The sequence below is a fragment of the Cyphomyrmex costatus genome, unplaced genomic scaffold (assembly GCF_001594065.2).
Source record: "Cyphomyrmex costatus isolate MS0001 unplaced genomic scaffold, Ccosl1.0 scaffold112, whole genome shotgun sequence".
Taxonomy (NCBI): Eukaryota; Metazoa; Arthropoda; class Insecta; order Hymenoptera; family Formicidae; genus Cyphomyrmex; species Cyphomyrmex costatus.
In genome coordinates this window covers 1,338,621-1,360,850 of record NW_017275086.1, presented here as the reverse complement: position 1 = coordinate 1,360,850, position 22,230 = coordinate 1,338,621, and the positions used below count along the sequence as shown (strand labels likewise).

The window sequence follows — 22,230 nt, the reverse complement described above, 5'->3', positions numbered from 1 at the left end:
GCAAACGGAAGATTGAGTTGCAAACTAGTGTCGTATTCTATATAGAATTTATGATAATCAATAATGTTTGTGAAAACAATGTTTCATTAGCTCATAATAACACAAGCACTGATAGTCTATTAACCCTCGACCCTACGAGAAATGAGAGAGGAGCTCTCCTCTCACTATCATTCTGGAGTCGATAAGCAACTCTGTTTATGGAAGCAAACCATTGAGTACGAAACGGTCGCACGCCTTTTTCGCCGCCGCACCGCGGTGGCGGCGGCGGCGGCGGTGGCGTCCCGCAGGTCCGGCCATCCGGGTCCAAGCGGCAGACCCACAAAAATGACTGCCAAAAAAGGCTCAACTTCATGAAGTCGGACCGTCACTCATCGCGGCGAATTGGCTTCCACAGCGCAACAATGTAACACGATGTGTGCATAACGATGCCCCACACAAACACATATACGATCGGTACGAGGACGAGCACGTGGTGGGCGCGAGCGTGTGCGTGCTTACGTCGCCCCGTGTACGTATATACACGCAACGCCAGGTCGGCACACCGCGATCGGGTCTACCTACCTACCCTGCACGGGAGTAAAGGTTTTACCGATGGCGTACGCCCATACGCACGTAGCATGTAGGCAGAGGTTCCCACACCGCGGGCCATGATTTATTGGCCTGCCACTCGCCAGACCTGCTGTCATCATCGTCCCATGGTTGGTCCATGATACAGCGCGCCGTGCCGTATATAAACTTCCCTCTATGCACGATCTCTTCGCGTCATATCGGCTCCTTCTTTCCTCGCGCTCCGTTGATACAGGAAGGCCGTTCGCTGCGCCGCACCGTGCCTCTCGCCGGCTCCCCTCTGGTCCACCTTGTTTTACCTTAACCAGCCGATACCCACTGCTGTATGAAGCCGACAATCACCTTCCTTCTCATCGAGAAGATGTTGCCTGATGTGGGTGAGAGGTGCGAATTTCGCAAACTCGATTTGAATATCGTTATCGCGTTATTATCGTATGTACTCGAGATTTATGATCAATCTTACTCTTTTAGAGTAGATTAAAAGACAACCGTAGATAGAAAATTAAATGGAGAAGACGAAAGGATTCTCTCCTGGATAAGTAATGTATTCGCGAAGATTAAAAATTAAATGTGAAAAGAAATCAAACTGAGAAGAAATAAGGAAACAGTTACTTGGGGTTTGAATCGATCGCCAAGAGAAACATACAATAAATACACATAATTGTGTTTAGAGATTATTTTAAAAAAGTAATAATGATAAAAAGTATGTTTAAAAAATTCGAAGATCAAATAATTTAATTCTTGCAATTGAAAGGTTGAGTATTTATAATACATGAGTATTCACAATTTATTGTATTTTTACTCTTATTTTAATAAGAGTAAAAATACTTAATAATATAAAAACGGAAAAATAAAAAAAATTATCTTAAATATAAAAAATATAGGTGAAACGGAGTTATTATAACAAAACTATTATAAACGTACATTGCGATAAAAGAGAATATTACAAGACAGTGTCGTATTCCAGAGTCAAGATAAAATTTATTCATATCGTGTATATTAATAGTGGATAACGCATTGTTTTCATTAACATTTCTCGTAAAATTGCTCGGGTCAGGAGAAACGTAAGAGTTAACAGGCTGACTACTCGAGATCATCAAGCGGGAAAGGTGAGGGGCGGGGAAGAAAGGGGATTTCTATCAGAACACGGGTGGCGAACACGGGAGTCGTCCGATTAAGAACCGAGAGGGGTTACTTCGTTCGCTGCCAGCGTGGTTTCCTAGACGGCGGCGGTGGCGGCGGCGGCAGCGGCGGCGGTGGCGGTGGCGGCGACGGCAGTTCGCTCGCTCGTTCGGCACACAGTCGAACTCCTTCGCCACTGAACGACGGACGTCGTCGTCGTCGTCTTCATCCACGAGAGACCGGGGGGGGGACCACCTCTTAGCGCGATCATCATGTCGTGCATCATGATCGGTGTCTTGATGATACTCGCGTCGATCGCACGTAGTTGCGCCGGTTGCCCGTTCTGCGCCAGGCAGCAACTGCAGCAGTTGCAGCAGCGTACACAGCCACAACTGCAGCAGCAATTTTATCGGACGATCGGCAGTCCGAGACCATTCGGCGTTGACAGACCGAGTCGCGTCCAGGAGTTCAACCGGACCGGCGTGCTGCACCCCGAATACCAGATACCAGCGACCATCAGGCCCGGCAACGTGTCTCAGTGAGTATTCAATAAATTGTTGTTACACCACATATAAGACTTCTTCTCCCATGACATTGTTTGACGGGAGATTTTGGACCTGCAGCGACGAGAAAGTCCGATACCGCACTATGTTGAATTGGCCGCGGTATCGATATACCTCGTTCGCTACCGTTTAATTATCCGAGAAGGACCACTGGTTTAGTCCGGATAATTATAATGCCGCACTGTCGCAATTATATCCGCAAAAATGCTCGAGCGATTATTTATAGTTTGAGTACGACGTGAACTCTATTATATGTGTAAGATCTGATTATGTTTAATATAAATCTTTTATATATATATTTTTTTTTTTTCAGAAAGGATTAGGTTTTTTTAACGAAAATTGTGAAAGAAATTTTGATTAAACTTGGAACTAATTTCTTTTATTACTAAAATTTTAAGCATTACTTTAAAAACGATTCCTTGACTTACATTTCCGCTTTCTTTTGTTCTCTAATTTAAAATATACTTTATTGACACTCTATGTATTGTGTAAATTGTTAATTGTTAAATATGACAGAAATGACTTGAATTTTTTATTCCAGTTTTACTGGAGAATTATTTCGTGTTTCGCATTTTTGCAATTAATTTTATTTGTATTACGTTATTTATAACTTATTATTCTGCTGATTTAATTAACCCTTAGTATGATGATTTTGATCCTTTATTTTAACATATAATGCATGTACTGAGTTAATTTTCATCACTTTTCCAAGTATACAAAAATTATTAAGTGATTCTTACATACATTTTGACTTATTTATAAAATTATGTATTAAAGGAGAAAAAATAGAAATCATTATTTAGCCAAATGCTTCTAGTATAAATATATACATATACTTCAAAGAAAAAAATTACGAGACACGAGTAAGTCAACCGTGTGTTAAAAAGATTAAGATACATTCAAACTATCGATCGACAATTAGAAATCGATCAAGATTTAAAATCGAGAACATTTTGAATTTTTGTATTAGACGTTTGCAATATAAGATCCAGTGCAGCAATCGCGTTTTATTTGTTTCCAAATAAATTCTATCGCGGTAAAATTAGCGCGCGCAATTACAACAATGCGTGCGTGTACCTCTAATCGGCGGGAAATATTTAAGCAACCGCAGTTCACGCGTGTGTAAATTGTTTGCTCGATACGCGCAACGGTGGAACTGCGAACGTTTACAGCAACGTCACGCACCCCGTGCCGCGTTTCGTCAACCACGAGTGAACGGTCATACACGTAATTCTGTTCTTATTCGTCACTTATGTGTAATGAATACGGCAAGATGTTTATGTCGACGCACGCGAAAAGGCTTTTTGCGTTGTAAAAATCACGCTGTTAATTGCTGCTTCCATCGAAAATAACTTAATTATCAACGAAACTTTTATCTGATTTCTTTTTTTTAAATAAGATTATGGTTATTTTCTACGATATAAATTTGCAATTACTATACAATTATTAAAAGAGGGAATCTTATAATAACTACTTTAATTGTAGCCGATAAATGACATGGATGATGGAGAATAGATAGAAAACTGATTGAAGGATACAGAAGTGAATATAACTTGTTAGACTAGTTTAATTCGTTTTCGCTTATTTTAATTTATTATGTTTCATGTAGTTAGCTCGTGCTCTCATCAAAGAAGGCACATCGTATATCTTATATGGCCAGGTAGCTGTTTCAAGTTTCCCGACGATAAGAGAAAACGGAGACTGCGCGCCGCCACGCTGACTGTTGCATGCGCGATGGAAACGGACGATAAAATTTGGTCGGTCCGTTATTGTCCACGTGCTCCTTTACGCCCTCACAATATCCACCCGGTGTCTAATGGTCCGATCCGTCGCGACGCCACGCGTCATAAAGTCCTCCTATCGGATGACTTCCGCGAAACTTTGACTGAAGTCGAAGTACAGATTTACACGCTTCACTCTCGACTTTACAATTTTGCAAAGAACAGATATTTATATCCCTGATTTACAAGGAAAGTCCTTGCAAATCGAGGACGCACTGTTAAAGATCACACATTGAAATGACGTTTTCGATTCCATTTGGTATACGTTCGCATCACTGTTGAAGATCCTTGATGAATGACACTCGCGTAAAACGAGATATTTGTGTGATTACATACAAAACATCGCAGTAGCGTGTAAAATTCTTGAACCAAAATAAAGAGAAGTTTAAAGAGAATTAATGAATAATCGAATAAAATGGTTTTTGATACGAAACATGATTTTTGTGTTGTAAAATTTCATATAATATTTAGTTAGAACGTAAATTATATATGTATATGAATACTTATGACTGCTCGCATCGTGCTCGGTACTATTTCCTAGAATGTAGCAAAATACTTCTGTTGAACTTTGAGCGCGGCAATCATTAATAGACACTACTTCCTCGTGCCTCAGATATCTTTATTCGTGCTACACGAAGACCATGGACACTTCCTATGTTGCTCACGTGCCGTGAAATTCTGTTGTTAAATAATGTTTATCCATCTGTCGGGAATAGAAACGTTGGTCTCTCTCTCCCTCTCTCCTCAGTCTCTTTTTTTCTATTTACAATTATTACTAAATGATTTTTCTAAAAGTGTGGAAAAAATGTTTTAAGTTTTTTCTCTCGTTTTTCAATTTTGATTTTCCAATCGCTCATAATTTAAGAAAATTAGGGTGGAGTTGGCTAAATCGTACCGACGGTTAAATCGTACCTTCATTGTATTTTTTAAACAAAACCTTTTTTTTTTAATAATGACACTAACGTGATGCTGATAATATGGGTTAAGAACTATCATTTTTGTTTTGTCTTCGAGTCATCCGTTTACGAGTGACATTCAAAATTGATTTTGTTCGGTGTCTGATCTAAGTTTTACAATTTATCTAAGGCGTTATCAGTACAAGGTGGGTAATTGAATTATAGCGTCCCTCAAGATTATAATTGATATTTAAACTCTTTTCGAGTATAGCAAAATATTCGAATTAGCAAAATATTTGTAAGTTATGTTTCTATTGGCAAATTTGTAAAAATAGAGTTGGGTAAATCGTACTTGTCGCTGGTCTTTATATTGTACCGGTATCAATTTAAGTATTGCTTTTTTACTTTGTCTCTTAAACGAATTTAAAAAACACCAAGTCTAGTTTCTGTTTTTATAATAGAAAAGTTTTTATTATACCTACTTAAATATGTATACTCAGTTTGAAATTAAAAATAAATTTATTAATAAATGTGAGTTTTAAAATTAATTTTTATTTATTTCCTCAATAAACAAACTGACTGACATATTTTTTTACTCTCACCATACTCTGTATCATTTACTATCATTTTCGCAGCGCTTCCACTTGCACCTTTCGCAGGAATAGGATCATTCCTTTTACACATCGTGCGTCGGGATGAAGAGGATGCCACGCGCCGCGTAAAAGCGCCCTACCTATCTCGGTCGCAACTTTCCACGAAACTTGCGGCAGACTCGCGACAAAAGAGAGGGAGAGAACAGACCGTCTAACAGAATCAATTCGGAGTTCTCCCCGCCGCTCCCTCTGCCCTTACTCTTCTCTTTCTCTCTCTCTTCTTCGTGTTCAGGATGACTTCACGGATGCCGGATTTAGACCACGGGGGTCGTGGCTGCGCGACCCCAGACGCCGCGACGCCGGCATTGTGCCCCGACGCTAATTTTACAATAGCTGTCTCACCGCCAGACACGAACGAAAGGAGCACGTGTGGCGGCTGCAACGACGGCGGCGTCTCGACGTTCCATGCGAACGACGACGACGACAACGACGACGACGATGATGATGTTGATGACGACGACAGCGGCGGCGGCGGTGGCGGCAGTGACGCTCGGAAGCGAACGGGTTAAACCGCGTGCGTTGTCGACATCGACGCAAAATAGAGGAAAAAAGAGCGCCCCCAATGGCGTGAGGAAGGGCACGAAGAAGAACGGGGGCGGTACAGGATGAGCAGCATCGTCGAAGCGTAAAGTTAACCAGTGTAATTTTCGAAAAGAAAGAAAGAGAGGGTGGCAGGGAGGATAGGGAGGAAAAAAACGAATTGTATCGAACTGATCAACATTGTGTCTAAATATAACGGCGGCGGAATTCAGTGTATGCGTGCGTATAGCATGTATGTGTATTGCGTGACTACGAGATTGCGGCAATTACCGGGTAATTATTTCAATTACGATATGCAACATCCGCCGTGCGGCACGGTGTTCTCTATCGGATTAACATTGCCGATCCACATCGATTATGATAACGAGGAGCGCTTACGAAGCGACCGGCTTACACCGGATTATAGATCGACCGGCGCTGATTTTTGCGATATTGCGCTCGACGACGCGTGAAACGTCATCGAAAATGGAGCGAAATAATAAATTAATCGGCAGGAAATTCATTTTTCAATGGTCAATAAAAATATTTAACTTGGAATAGTCACCTCTCTCTCTGCAGCATATTTTATACCCCACATGGCAAAAAAATATGATACTGTGGTAAAATATTGTTTTATTATATATAGATATTCTGTATGTTTAATATATTTTTCCAATTTTAATAATTATTCTTTAACAATAGTTTTTAGAATTTTAAGATTTTTAAATATGCAGTTTCATCGAAAATTATATATTAATTAAATTTTTATTTTTAAAAAAATACTTTCATAAGCTACTCAACATACTTATGCCATTTTGTTAATAATAGTGATTTTAATTGAGGTGTAAAAAAACACCACAGTTAATCATTTACGCAAAAAGAAAATCAGGTGACTACTTCCGAGCTTAAAGGATATCAAGTATATCTTCCGATACATTATAGAATAGACTATAGAAGATTGCATCTCGTTGCACATTGCATTTTTGTTCGTTTACGTACGTTCGATGTGCCGCGAACACCAATATCAAACTGGATGCAGATGAAATTCTTACAGGTTCTATTACCTGAACCCACGAGAAGGCCCGCCTCTCACGTTACTCGTTAGCCCGTGCAGCGGTCCGATATCCTGGACGGTCAGTTACGTAGAACCGCCCGAGAATAATCAAGAAGCCGAAGGTACAAAGTATATGTGAATTTGCTAACTCTTAACAACCGAAAGATGCAATAAAACAAGACATTTTACTATTTTGTCAATTAACGCTTCAAGTCTCAACAATATTTACTTGTTATTTTATACTATTTATAAATATTTAAAAGATACTGTTTACAGTTTGTCTTATATCTATATATATATATATGTCAATATATGTACAATTGGCATATATATTTCTATTATAGGATGAATGTTTCAATAATCAAATGTATCCAGTGATTGAAAAATCGATAATACATTTGTAATTGTTAAGATATTTGTCTCTAAACAAAAAATTATATTTTCATTTATCTTCTTATCATCTTGTATAAAACATAAATGTCTGTTTTTTCGAATTTGTAAAATATACTATATTTACCTTTAAACTGTAATGTGTTTTTCATGATTGTGAGATATTGAAAATTAAATTAAAAAAATTAATTTTTGTTAAAAGTTTGGTTACTGGTACAACTATGATATGTGTAATATATTAATAAAATTTTACTTAAATATTTGTTTTTACATTTATATAATAGTGTGATTTAATCACTGACAAAACAAAGTTTTATGCTAATATTAATTACTTTTATAATTAATAATCAATAGAACTGGTTATATTTTCACATTCATTCAATTATATACTCTGTTTACAATGATCATAATATTTTCGACTATCTCAGTGATAGTTTATTGAAGATCGATATGTAACTTGAAGATAGGTAATTTGAATGCGTATCCGACGAGAAAAAAAATATAATGTACTTTACAAAACAACATTTGCAGTCACTTCGGGTGTGACGGAGGGTAATCGAGGTGTCCCTAAAATTATCCAGTCGGTCGAATAATTTCCGAATCAATTTTACCACGTAGCGCAAACGCGATGGCCAGTGAAGACCCTAAAACCGGGATCTCCTCTCTTCATATACGAGGGCGCGGAGGATCAGAATTTTACGATACCAAAGACGCGGGCCGGTCTTTACTGGTTCGAAATCAAATCCATGGACCCTGCGAAACTCTCGCCTGGTACGGTGCTCTTGTACGCGACTTCCAGCGCCTTGGACCACATATCGGGCACCTACGCGAGTGGAAAAGAGCATCGACATCGCACACTGAGATTTCAACAGCGACGAAGTAAACGGCGGCTGACAATATCCTGGGGCAAGAGGTATTACTGCATTTACCGTGTCTTGCGCACATTTTTCTAGATGTGTGTTAGAAAACAACTTATCCTTTTAATTAAACTGCAATACTATCAAGATTCTAGATAGCGACTTGATATATATATCGCCTTGTTTACGTCTATTCCTTTTCCTTTTTTCTTTTCACCTTTATTAAGGTGTATTCGGTTTGTACATGCTGTAACTTTCATTCTATCTTTATCACTCATTACATATGTGGAAGGAAGATATAATAAAATAGTGCGTACAAAACGAAAGCACCTATAGAGAGCAAAAACTCTGATGGTGTTCATTTTGTAATATACCTATTATAATATTGTAAAAATTGAGGGTATATTAATTAATAAAAGTATGTTATTTTCATTTTTTTTTAATTCTTGACAATCAAAATAGACGTTAATAAATCAAGTATTATAATTCCTTTTGGAAGAGCTGCTAAAGTTCATTATATCTAGTAGTGTTATCAGCACAAATGAAACTTAATGTATTTATTATATTAATAGAAGTATAATTATTCAAGAAAAAGTTGCAAAAAAACATTTAAAAGATAATATTTTAAAAGAAAATAAACTGAAGGGTATTAAACAAAAATATGATGACATAAGAGTGTTGTTGACAGTAAAAATGCAACTAATTAGTGACAGGATAAATAAGTATCGAATATGTCCGTTTAAACTAAAATTACTTGATTACATAATTTCTCCAATTTATAATAACGTTTCTGATAGTTTAAAATGAAATTCAAATTGAGCAAAAAGCTGGCCTCATGGAAATTCTTCTTTTCCATAGTATAAAAAATCCGAGATTTTATTCTTATGATCGTCACTATGCAGATTTTTATGCGATATCATGGTAATTTTGTTCTTTTCGATGCAGTTTGTTATAGCGCTTGGTAGCATGAAAAAAAACTCATTAAATGAGTCTATATATTTTATCATTTGATTCGCAAAATTTCGAGATGGAATATTTGTTTTTCCAGCCATGTGGATCCTCACCTTTCGAACTACTGTTTAGTTGTCACTTCGGGCACGCAGCTGCACCCATCGACCCTCTGTGCTGCGCAGAACATTCTGAAAGCTCATCCGCACTCGTCGGCGAGAACCGGCTCGTCTTCAAAGGAGCATCATCATCGGGGCGTTCCGGAAGGTCTGCACTGCGTACGGCAGACCAAGCTAACGCTTCACAGGATGAGATACGACACTACGTACAACTTTACCCTATATGTGGTCGGTCTTCGTTGTCATACGTTAATAAAATCGATCGCTTGTAAACCGCACGGATCACACGCTCAGTTTAAAAAAGAAAAAGACGATGGACGCTCTTCTGTTTAGTTTTTGCATCGTGTTCATCTTCACGCAAGAATCACGTATACGTTTTATAACAAGGCGTAAAAATTATTAATTTCCGCAATTCCTTTACGCGATATTACGTGTAGCTTTACGCGTTCTCCGTAAAATTAGATAGAATATAGATTTAGCTGTGTCACGCTGAATAGTTCGCGCGCGCGTAAATCTGTTTGTCATTAAATTATCAAAGCGATATACACTGATTCGACAGGTAAATACTCGGAACAACGTCTCCAATCGAGTCGCCACCGACGCTATCAAATTTAAGAAGACGCCAGAGCTGACTTTGCGAACCGGTCGTTACACCACGGCTAATCTGCGGAAGACCGACGGTTTCGTCAATTTCCGTTATCGTCCGCCGGACAACACCTCGAGCACCTTTCACATACTTCCCTGCGGTGGAGGCATCGTGAAGGCGAAATTAAACGGACAAGGAATACTGCGGGTAAAAGTCGTCGAGTGTTTACAGAAAGCGATCGGATATGCGTCGACCGCAAATTCGCGAAACAGTCTATTTAACAATTGACGCATGTCGCAAGCGGACTGGCCGTCCTGTCATTAATCGGAATGCTTTTGCAACAGCGTCCGTATAAGCATATAAGTGTGTAAATGTGTCTCGTGTGATCAGCAGGAAAAAGAGGTGGTCGGATATGCTTCATTGCGCGTACCTCCTTTACCTCCCGGTAAGATGTACACTCTGCGTATATCGACTACACCGCAGGAGCTGGTCCGAGTATCCACTATAAAAGTGCTGGCTACGCAGGAGTCGTCCACTATTTATCCGCAAGTATGTCGGACTGTGCAAACTAATATTTCCTTTCGAACAACACTGTAAAAGATTCCATTATGCTCTGTTCTATCTTCCGATACTTTCTCAGCACAGAAGTAATAACGTTCCTTTACTTTAAAAGTAACACTATTCAAAACATGATTTTTAAGTCATTATGAATGAACTAAGTAAATACTATCCTATCAGTCATTAAAAATAAACTAATTTAACTTAATTAAAAATTGTCAAAATTATTATAACTTCAAAGAGGTGATTTATTTAGAAACAAAAACTCGTAAAATCTTTTGAGGATTGTAAAATGAAAATGACAATTGACATGAAAATGACATTTGATCATGATAAGAAAATATTGTTTTTATCGACATTATTTGATTAGTTATTAATTTTCCATCAAATATTATAAAAATTTTTTCCTCTTTCCCATAGGAAACTTAATTTTTTTTATTGAATAAAAGAAATCCTATTATATTATTATTAACATCAATATTATTAAATTACGCTAATCAATTTAATATGTGATATTACCAGGGGGAATGGAAAGTTACTTTTTAAAAGTAACAAGTTACAGTTACTCGTTACCGAGTAATAAAACGAGTTAATATACAATTCCATTGAAAACACGAGAGAGAGAGAGAGAGAGAGAGAGAGAGAGAGAGAGAGAGAGAGAGAGAGAGAAATTATTTTTTAACATCTTAATATTTTTTTAAATACTGTGATAATAAATTATTTAACATGTTTGTTTCCTCTCTTTAAAATTTAGTTTACTTATTTATTTAGAAAGTTGTTCACACATTTTCATAATATTTTCAAATATTAATAAATCAGAAAGCAGTCCATGATATACATATTATACATATAATATATTGTTAATAATAGTATGATTTTTAATTGGGAGGAACATCTCAGGTGATTGTTTACGTAAAAAAAATTAGGTAACTAATTTTCGGATTATAATTTACAATTTATAAGAATATACAACTCGTAGCTGCATAAAATTACTATCAATCGTCTCTCTCGGTAAACTTCGAAGATGAGAAATTTGTTCAAAAAGCGAATTGAGCGTCGTATTCTTTTAACACAGATACCATCCAAGAATCCACCACGAGAGTACCGATCCCTCAGAACATGCCACGAAGTGACGATAGGCGTAGATCCAGCCGGCGACGCAAAGTATTGTATCCTAGTGAAGGAACTGCGGAGTTCGTCGTCCTTAGCGAGTGTCACGACCGTGCCGGATCAGTGCGGGCTCCACCGGCGCAGGCGATCTGAGTACACATTCGAGGTCTGCGAGGAGAAACGAAACTCACCGAAGGACCGGGCGCTGCCGTTCACTCTGAAGAGGCTACAACCGGGCAAAGCTTACCTCTTGCAGGTCACAGCGCAGCTGAAAGGCCAGTCCTTGTCCTATCCGTTGCTGGGTGTACGCACACGACGTTCTTGCATCGCGTAATTCACATGATTCCTATTAAACGAATTATATGACCGATGAGACGGTAGTCTATAAGAGCACTGTTGGTGATTTATAGATCTGTCCTCTCATCAAATGATGTATACCATAAAAAATACGTCCACGAGACTTGGAGAATTGGACGTGTAAATTATTTATCTCAACAATGACGTGAATTTTATCTAAGTAGAACAAAGAGTCGTCATAACATCAAAATGGCGTTAAAATAGTTCTAAAATAATTATTAAAGATCTTTTCCATCGGTCACGATTCACTTTGACGTCATTTTAACGTTATCGTAACTTGTTGTTCTGCTTGGGCAGAGATCTATCGAAGTACATACACGCAAATCGTGTCAATGTTAGTATTTTGTATAAATTTTGGTGTTCTAAAATTTTATTTATACAAGTACAAACGACGATCCCATCTAAAACGGATTTCTCTCGATAAACATTTTTCTTTTTGTTTTCACATATACAAATAATTTTATCTCGCTATATTTGCTTGCCAACCAATTGCGGAAGCGCAGATTACTGTAAAAATAATACGTACGAGAAGTTACTTCCGGATTACGTTCAATCGCAGAGGCACAGTCATCTAGTCTAGATTTTATGACACGTTCAACCATACAAATACGTACACACACACACACACACACACACACACACACACACATCCGTAATAAATGCGAAGCGACCACAAGCGTACACATATATATTTTGATATTTGTATAACATGTATGTATACATTCTTTATATAGTTATAAGTTTTTTATACGTACTCCTTTCACCCTCTAAATAAGTACAATGAATATTTTTACCACTTTTTTTTACGGCTACCTGTAGTTGTGAATAGAGATACACTTGAAATTGAGAAAACGAATAAACAAATATCTAGACAGACAAGCAAGCAATTGTTGCTCGCGCAAATCTGGCGTGCGCAACTTTCTCATTTGTAGTAAAAACTATAAGAATCCTTCTTTGTCTTACATGTTGGATTGTGTAATAACAAAAATATAACTACTTCTGCCGTTCTGCAACGGGCTAAAATCAGAGTTCCACTTCGATGAGCCTGCGGAGCCTTTCTCCTGGTGAATTCGGTGGTTCCGCCTTCAACAACAAGACCGCTTTAGCGAGATGAACTCGCTTATCCTCGCCAGGACACATTGCGAGTTCTCGTAGAGTGACCGCTGTATAAAGCGTTAGACGAGTGCCGTACGGATCCAATCGGCTTACCGTATCCATGATGCGTTTACATAACTCTGACTTTCGTGGATCGGTTGCCGGCAGTAGCTGTATCAGAGAGTGACTCACGGATATGCAATGCTGATGGCCGGGATGCAGCAACACCGTAAGCCTAAATAATTCATTGAGTTTTCAAGTAACACAAATTTAATCAATTCTAACAAGATAATTATGCAGAAAACTCAAGTACAATAGCAATACAAGAGCAATACTGCAAAAAGTTTTGATTTTAGTAATCAACTTGAATGTCCTACATTATTATTTTAACAAAATTATTTTTAGACATATAATTAGCAAAATTTTTAGATATTTAAAAAAAATTATTCTTTTGCGTAGCGCAGAACATAATGAAAAAAAAAAATGATTTTCCTGAAATATCTAAAAATTCAGCTGAATATAAGTACGAAAATAATTTTGTTAAATTATCAGACTCTAATTATGTGTGTAGAATGCTTAAACATATTACTATGTCAAAGTTTTAACTTTTTAATAATTTGCTTTCTAATAATTAGCATTCTACATAATTATTTTGATGATCCAACAAAATTATTTGTTTGATTTGCATCTAGCTAAATTTTTAAATATAATATTTTAAAATTGTTTTTCCATGTATGAATGCGACTTTCTAGTATTTTGTAAGGTTTAGTTATTTATTATTAATTATTGATAGAAATTAATATTAATAATAGTCGCAGGAGAATCAAATGAAAAAATATAATATCTTACCGTGAAAGAAGTTCGGATAGAGTATACTCAGTCGCTTGCTTCATGACTTCTACGACCTCTTCCTCCAGTCTATGGGTCAACTCCGCTATCTCCGCCGATGTTATTGTTCCTGGACACGTGTCACAGGACCAGTTGGTATTTGGGTTTAAGGGGTCATTTGGTAATATGAGTCCGTTTTTGCAAGGACAATTCAGCGTGCCTAAATGCGTGCCCAATTCCGTGGGATCAGCGCAACGCTTGCATCGACAAGCGAAGTATTTCGTGGTAAGGAGATGCTCTCGCCTGGCTCTAGTGGACCAAAGCGCATGCGTGTACATCGTGCTCAAATGTTCTCCTCTGAAAATATCAATTGTAAAATGCGAGATAACAATAATATCAGATATATATATTTTTCACAAAATAGCATTGATGAGAATTTTTCTTATAATTTTTCACATCATTTCTCAGAACTTTTATATAATCAATTTAAACATGTTTTTAGATTTTTTGTGTAATCTTATAACTCTCTTTTCGAAAAATTTCTTAGATTTTTTTATACAAATTGAAACACTTTACTTTTTACAAGTATTGAGAAAAATATTATGAGAGTTTTCATACCTATATTATAATGAAAAAGTTTACATTTAAATTAATAATTCTTTATATTCTATAATTATAAGATTTATTCCTCTTATTCTATAATTTTCAAAGAAAACTTAGAAAAAATCTTACAAAATCTTAAATATTTTTTTAGAAATCTTCATAAATTTAAAATATAAAAAATTTTTTACTAGGGAAATAAAAAATTTTTGATGAGATAAATTAACTACGTACTTTTTAATAGACGTAACTGCGTATATCGTAATTCGCGGCCTGCCTTTGTCATCGATGCGAAAGCTGTGCCGCGTATTCGCGATACAGGAGTGCTCCAAAAGAGATGCATGCTCGTAAATCGCTACCGAACCTTCTGGCGGCGTGGTTTCCAACGCATTTACGTCAATCAGGCCACAAATTATCGGTAAAACATCCTTGCAATCGGATACCATCGACAAAAGTGGTCCCAAACGCTGGCTCACACTCAACACTTCATCGTGAGCCTCCGTGCCGGGTCCTCGCGACTCCACATGATTTTGCAGATTGGCCAAAGACGTCCATCGACGCGATTTCATGCGCCACAATATCAGTAGACGAATTATTAAAAGCACTTCGCATCTGTCACGTAAACACAGCGTGAAATTAATGGCGTAAATAAATTTAACGAGAAACGTCTTTAAAAGCATTTTTAAAAATTTAACTTTCCGCGATAATTGTGCGATAATTTTGTTTTAATACTAGAAACGCTTAACTATAAATTTATGTCAAACAATTATTTCCTTTCTTATATACGTTAAAGAAATGCTTGGCTATCTAGGCTATCTCCTTGTTAAACGTTCCTCTAATTCTAGCTTCGAAATAGATACTCTATCACTATCCTATCTACGTCAGATGAAGTATGCGATACCTAGGAACAATCCTAACTCGAGCAAGGAGAACGCACTCCAGCTGGTGCCTCTTCTTATCGGACAACCCTTCGCAATCGAGCCTGCACACTGGCCAGCAACACCCACTGCATCTTGCGTCGACGTCGTCGCATCGTTCACCGCATCCAACGCAAACCCGTTGATTCGCGTCGTGGATCGATGGTCCCCAGACCAAAGGCGTCTCTGTGAGAATTACGTCTCCCGGTGCTAGATCCCTAGTCGCCAGCAAGTGCCGTCCGAGCACGGGGTCGCGATCTATTTCCCAACCGTTACACGTGGACCTGTGACGCGGCCAGTCTTGAGACTGATGTGACTTGTCGCAGTAAAACTCTCGTCTGCAGCTGCCGCACTTTAACGTGGCATTTTTACCGCACACCGGGCATATTCCATATCTCAGATCACCGTCCATGATTAGTTAATCCTTAAGATCATTGCCCAGGTAGAATTTAATTGTCAAACTTAGACCATTCAAGCTTTTGAATCTGATCGATAATTTTAATTAAGCTGCGAAGAAGAACAGTTGAGAATGTATGAATGGAAAGTACGTTGTACTTTGCATAACAATTTTTTTCTCAAGCTTTATGTAATGTATTTGATACATACTTACAGTTTATTGATTTAAGAGCTGAGAATGAAGTAACATAATAGACGCGTAATTAAAATATAATATATATTTATTATATTTTATTAAACGCGTATTCAATTACTTCCCAGTGAAATAATTAGGTCAGATTTATCGCGAGAACATCGTTCACTGGCCGCTAACTTTATCGTACTGAACAGATCGGCATTCGCTAACGCGGCGGCCACGTTTAATTATAGATTGGACGGCCGTGCTACTATTTTCGTAAAACGAAGGGAATGAAGATTTTTCTACTGACGCACATGGATGATACGTGCCAGTGAAAAGACCAATACATCGAATTTATGGATTGATACCATCCCTCTCTTCCTCTCCTCTATGCTTGAATCTGAATGTAAAAATATTACATAAAACACAAGAAATATACACACACGGAAAGTTACTTTTTAAAAGTAACTAGTTACAGTTACTCGTTACCAAGTAAAAAATGTAACGAGTTACCGTTACTCGAAAAATAACTTTTCGTTACTTTTCCGTTACTTTTTTAAAATCAATCTAAAAATGTACTTTTGCATTTTTTTGCATTTTTTTTATATGTAATACTCTGACAAATATATAGTTTTATTTTTTAATAAGTCAATGTAGAATGGCTTAAATAATAAATTAAATAAAAGAAAAATAAGAAGGGTAACGAGCCTAAAATGAAACAGTTTATTTCCGATAAGAATGACGATGACAATGTAATTAAATGTAATATATATTAGAACAATAACATGGATAAAACAAGATAAAAACAAACGACGTTTCGACACTAATGTCATCGTCTTATTGGAAATAAACTGTTTCGCTTTGGATCTGTGAAGCTGGCACGACATTCTGTCGATATCAAAAAAATTACAACAGTTCCAGCACTTTTCATAGTTCTACAGTTCTACCTAAAAACAAAAAATAGTTCCGCAGTTTTAATATGAAAAAACTAAAATTGAAAATATGGCGTGCTAACTTCGCGAATCTGGCACGTCAGATTTCCTTTAAAGTACGAGAACAAAATTAATATTTGCACTTTTAGCAACAGTTCCCGATAGTGCTACTAAAAACCAACTAAGATATGCATTTTCAAAATAAAAAAATAACATTTAACAATTTTTATACATCCTATATATAGAAAATCGCATAAAACTTCTAGAAAAAGTGACGTGTTGACTATTTCTACCATTTTCAACGGCAGTTCTTGTTAGTTCTCACAGAGTTCTATGCAATGCAATCATTTATAAGTAGAGTTCCGGCCTCTACATATTTTTAATCAATTTTTTAATACCTGAGTACAGCACGACACTTGTAGAAAATATAAATGATTGCAATGCATAGAACTCTGTGAGAACTAACGAGAACTGCCGTTAAAACTGATAGAAATAGTCAGCACGTCACTTTTTCACCAATTTAGTGATTTCAACTTCACAGAGCTGCTTTGTGAAGTTGGCACCTTAAATTCGAATATTGGTAAAATCATTATTGCATTCGTTTGTCCACTGTTTGTCCACGTTTGTCCACCATCCAAAAAAAAGTTATACACAAAAAAAATTGTAACACCCCCAAGTAGTTTATATTTTACACTATTACGAAAAATATAATAAGCATAGGGTGGACAAACGAAAATAATGGGTGGACAAACGTGGACAAACAGTGGACAAACGAATGCAATAATATGATTTTACCAATATTCGCATTTAAGTTGTCATCTTCACAAAGCAGCTCTCTGAAGTTGAAATCTCTAAATACGAATATTGATAATATCATTATTGCATTCGTTTGTCCACTGTTTGTCCACGTTTGTCCACCCATTATTTTCGTTTGTCCACCCTATGCTAATTATATTTTCCGTAATAGTCTAAAATAACCACTTGGGGATGTTACAATTTTTTTTTGTATAACTGTTTTTTGGAGGGTGGACAAATGAAAATAACGGGTGGACAAACGTGAACAAACAGTGTAGAAACGAATGCAATAATGATTTTACCAATATTCGCATTTAAGATGCCAACTTCACAAAGCAGCTCTGTAAAGTTGGAGTCTGTAAATGATGCCAGATTCGCGAAGTTAGCACGCCATATTTTCAACTTTAGTTTTTTCATATTAAAACTGCGGAACTATTTTTTGTTTTTAGGTAGAACTGTAGAACTATGAAAAGTGCTACTGGAACTGTAGTAATTTTTTTGATATCGACAGAATGTCGTGCCAGTTTCACAGATTCTTTCGCTTTTGGGTTCGTAGCCCTTCTCATTTTACTTTTATTTAATTTATTTTTTAATTTTTTTTAAACAATTTTGTAATTCTAAAACCTGTAAAATATGCAGCAAACTGAAATATTTGTATATCCTATGTATTATTACATAGAAGATAGAAGTGTAAAATAATTACTGAATCATGACGGCCGAATGCTTAAGGGCTTTCAAGCCTTATTGATAAGCTATAAATGGCACGTATCCAATCGAATCGTGTTCAATCGTGTGCAAAGTAACGACAAAAGTAACTGTAAATTTCGTTATCGTTATCCAAAAAATGTAACTCGTTACCGTTACAGTTACCAAAAAAAAAGTAACGCAGTTACCAGTAAAGTTACCAAAAAAATAACTTGTAACTGTAACTTCGTTACAAGTAACGAGTTACTTCCATTCCCTGGAAAGAACGACTTTGTTGATATATCTAAAAATTTATAGGTAGATATAGAATGTAAAAATAATTGTTTTGGACTATCAAAATAATTTGTAGGAAATTCAAAGATGATGAGTAATCCTACAAAAGAAGTTCTACCGATCGCCATTGTATCAATATACGTTGTTAATTTAACTAAAACAATAGAATTAAACAATTCGAGAAAATGTAAGTTTTATTCAAATTTAATTTATTATTTATTAAATGCATAACACGTTAATATGGATTTTTTACACTAAACATAGAAATGAATTGTTTTATATTTTGATATATACATGAAAGTTAAATAATATTGAGTTATTTAACTTAAGGGATTGCGTTACCATTGCTCTTTATCTAACAGTGTACGTAATGCATATTTTTAATTGTTTAGAAAAAATTAAGTCATTTTATATACATAAGTTATTTCTAAATGATTGAATCGATCATCAACAACATCGACGTCTCAAGGGAAATCAGCATGAAAGGTGAAAATAATGAAGGTGATATAGATAATATTTCGATTTATTATTAAACGTGCCTACATGATACAAATCAGGGAACAACACAATTTCGTTATCACTTTATGACGTAGTAAATATGTTTTGTCCTTTGCGTGTACGTGATGAAAGTCTAATAATTATTACACCTTATCTATAGGAGATGGGATTAATTTAACGATGTTCAGATTCGGTACACAGACTATCACAAAGTTGATTGCTGGTTCGGGTTCGTACATGGATGTTTCTAAAATGATCACAGCCGCGAGCTGAACGACATAAAAAGTAACACGTCCAAAAGCATCTTTTTACCTTCACATCACTATGCCTGTAATTTTTTATAATATTTTCTACCAATCGTTTCTCCTTGGAAAACGTCGTCGATATTAATAATACGCGAGACGCGTGAAACGTGATTTAATTCCGTCACAATATTTTGCCCACCCTTAGCCACACGATCTCACTTTGTTCCCGCTTACTTATCTTGCACAAACATCGACTTTTAATTCCACGACGAACATCAATACGCTAGAATTAGGAAAATTAGTGCTATCATGCTCAACTTGACATTAGAATATATCAACACATTTGAGATGTAAATGTCGATTACATATCAAAATTTAATCGAATTTCAACTCGTACGAGGCTCGATCCTTTAAAAATTCTCAATGTCGTCTTCCTTTCGTTACTGAATCACAGAGTCGATCGTCCCAATTCTATCTTGCCAAGATAAAAAATACGAATACGCAGTTAACGCCGCGTTAACGCAATTTAGAATGCACCCTGTACGCGTAGCATCATTTAAGAAATACGAGTCGCTCAATGACCATGAGAATGATACCATTCTTTTATCCATTTTTTTTTTCCCTCCTTTTTCTCTCTCGTTCTCTCTCTTTACACCATATTATACAAATACAACGAGACACCGTGTAATTCTTATATCTTCTTCACATATTAAGAATATATTCCTAGGTACTCTGCGAGGACATGCGACCGACCGTAAAGCAATCCGTCGACTCTCGCGGGGCGGCGGCACACAAATAAACCGTGCTTAAAGTAAACTTAATTACGTGATAATTGGCGAGCGCGAAATTCCAGCCAAGACGATAATTGTTGCAAGAGAGAATTCGCGCGACGCCGGCGCGCGGGACCACCTGAACGGACATTTACGCCTCGCACGTCATCGTCGTATCTCGATTTCGGTTTATCACTCTCTAACTGCGCTATGTATATATATATATATATATTTATTTATATAGAATGCATTACGAACTCACCACGCGGCTTGCAGCCGCGTGTGACAGACACCGAAGCACATGCAAAACAACTCAAATGTAACACAACAGTGCGCGACTCATCGCCGACTCTTCTTTCCATCCTCCCTTCCTCCTTATCATAAATAGAATAAATTATTCCTCTTTATGTACAAATGGTACTTCCTCTTGGGTGTTTGTGCTTACGTAGGCCTGCACTCTCGCCGCGCGTTTAGCGTTAAGAATCAATTATGTCGACTGAATAACGCTAAATCGTGCCAAATTATGCCTCACTTCCATCAGCCTGTTCTTTTCAGCTAAATTTCTTATATGGTTCATCTTTCCTCTTTTTCACGTTGAAGAAAAAAAGAGGCAAGATGAACAATACAAGTTCAACTAAAATGAACAAACCTCGTACTATGGAAATGTTGAGAAAGAAATTTCAATAAGCTTGGACGCTATCAATGCTAAGATCAGTGGCGCAACAGACTTTAAATGTGCTTGTTTATGTTATTTAAAGAAAAGACTTGCGAGAAGCCAAATTAAGGAAAACGTAACGCTAAACGCACGATGAGCTATTGTTCTTAAATTTACAATACATCTTGTCCGCTTCTAGCTTGTGCAAATTTTTCGCTGAGATTGTTTGACAGAACGGCGATGATCGAACTTTGCCTTTTCCATTGTCAATCATATCAAAATATATCAAAACACGAAACTAGAACAACCGATGGCGTTTCCTATTTTCTCAAGCTACAGAGCAACATCGGTCGTTGTAGTTTCGATATACGGATATTATTCTGCGCAACAATAAAAATTTGCGGGATGCATTAAAACCTTCCTGAATATATCCAGATATTCAAGTATACAGTGTCCGGTATAATCTTTCGTAAGTAGAGCGAACTAAATACTGAGTTGAAGCTTTAAGTCTTAAGCCGTAAGAAATTGACCAATCAGAGTTGAATGTAAAAAGAATAATTGACTGTGATTGGTCAATTTCTTATAATTTAAGACTTGAAGTAATGACTTTTTAAATTGACTATAGATTTTCTATTTTATATAACCATTGATGATCATTACATTCTGACAAGTGTCTCTGATATTTGGACATTGGGGCGAATCTTTATCAGAGAAACGTTTCATTGCTTGCTTTGTTTGCTCTTACTTTTTAAGGTTTTATTTTAATTTATTTCTTTATATCTTGTATATATATATATTTTTCTCTTTTTTTAATTTTTTTTTCTTATTAGTACAACGAAAAATTATTTTCACAATCGATTATCTAACCAGTTAGCGAGCAATTTTCCGTTTCCTCTGTTTCATACATTCATCCAACATTACCAATTCAACGAAATTATTTTTTGCATTTTTTTGCATCTTGCAATTCATTATTAGTATCTATTTTCGCTGCGTACACTTTTTTTGTATTACATCTGAAGAGGGCTTGAACTTAAAGCCAAAACATGTAATTTATATTTTTGTTAGCTCTATTAAATTTTTTATTTAGTATTTATTAATGTTTATCATAATTTTATTTTCGAATGTTTCTTATTTGTTGACTCTTATCGCCTTTAAATATCACACAGTTATTTTTAATGACTTTTTGTAAAAAGCCCATTAAAGATGTCTTAAAGTTGTCTTATGCATCGATTTTAGTCATTCTGTTTAGTGAGTAACTAAAAA

The 22,230-nt window shown here is 36.4% G+C and overlaps 2 protein-coding genes across 2 annotated transcripts; one reads left to right on the top strand and one right to left on the bottom strand.

Moving 5' to 3' along the window:
- The first annotated feature begins 1,961 nt into the window (after window positions 1-1,961).
- On the top strand, window positions 1,962-12,081 carry nord (neuron derived neurotrophic factor nord). Its single transcript, XM_018543533.1, has 7 exons — window positions 1,962-2,227; window positions 7,156-7,277; window positions 8,164-8,458; window positions 9,451-9,697; window positions 10,029-10,262; window positions 10,446-10,604; window positions 11,689-12,081. Exons 1-7 carry the CDS (start codon window positions 1,962-1,964, stop codon window positions 12,055-12,057), a joined length of 1,692 nt encoding a protein of 563 aa, XP_018399035.1. The 3' UTR covers window positions 12,058-12,081.
- A 303-nt stretch (window positions 12,082-12,384) lies between these two features.
- On the bottom strand, window positions 12,385-16,151 carry SmydA-5 (SET and MYND domain containing, arthropod-specific, member 5). Its single transcript, XM_018543420.1, has 5 exons — window positions 16,131-16,151; window positions 15,505-16,027; window positions 14,838-15,215; window positions 14,025-14,360; window positions 12,385-13,410 (listed from the first exon to the last, which is right to left on the bottom strand). Exons 2-5 carry the CDS (start codon window positions 15,930-15,932, stop codon window positions 13,104-13,106), a joined length of 1,449 nt encoding a protein of 482 aa, XP_018398922.1. The 5' UTR covers window positions 15,933-16,027; window positions 16,131-16,151; the 3' UTR covers window positions 12,385-13,103.
- Window positions 16,152-22,230: the final 6,079 nt, after the last annotated feature.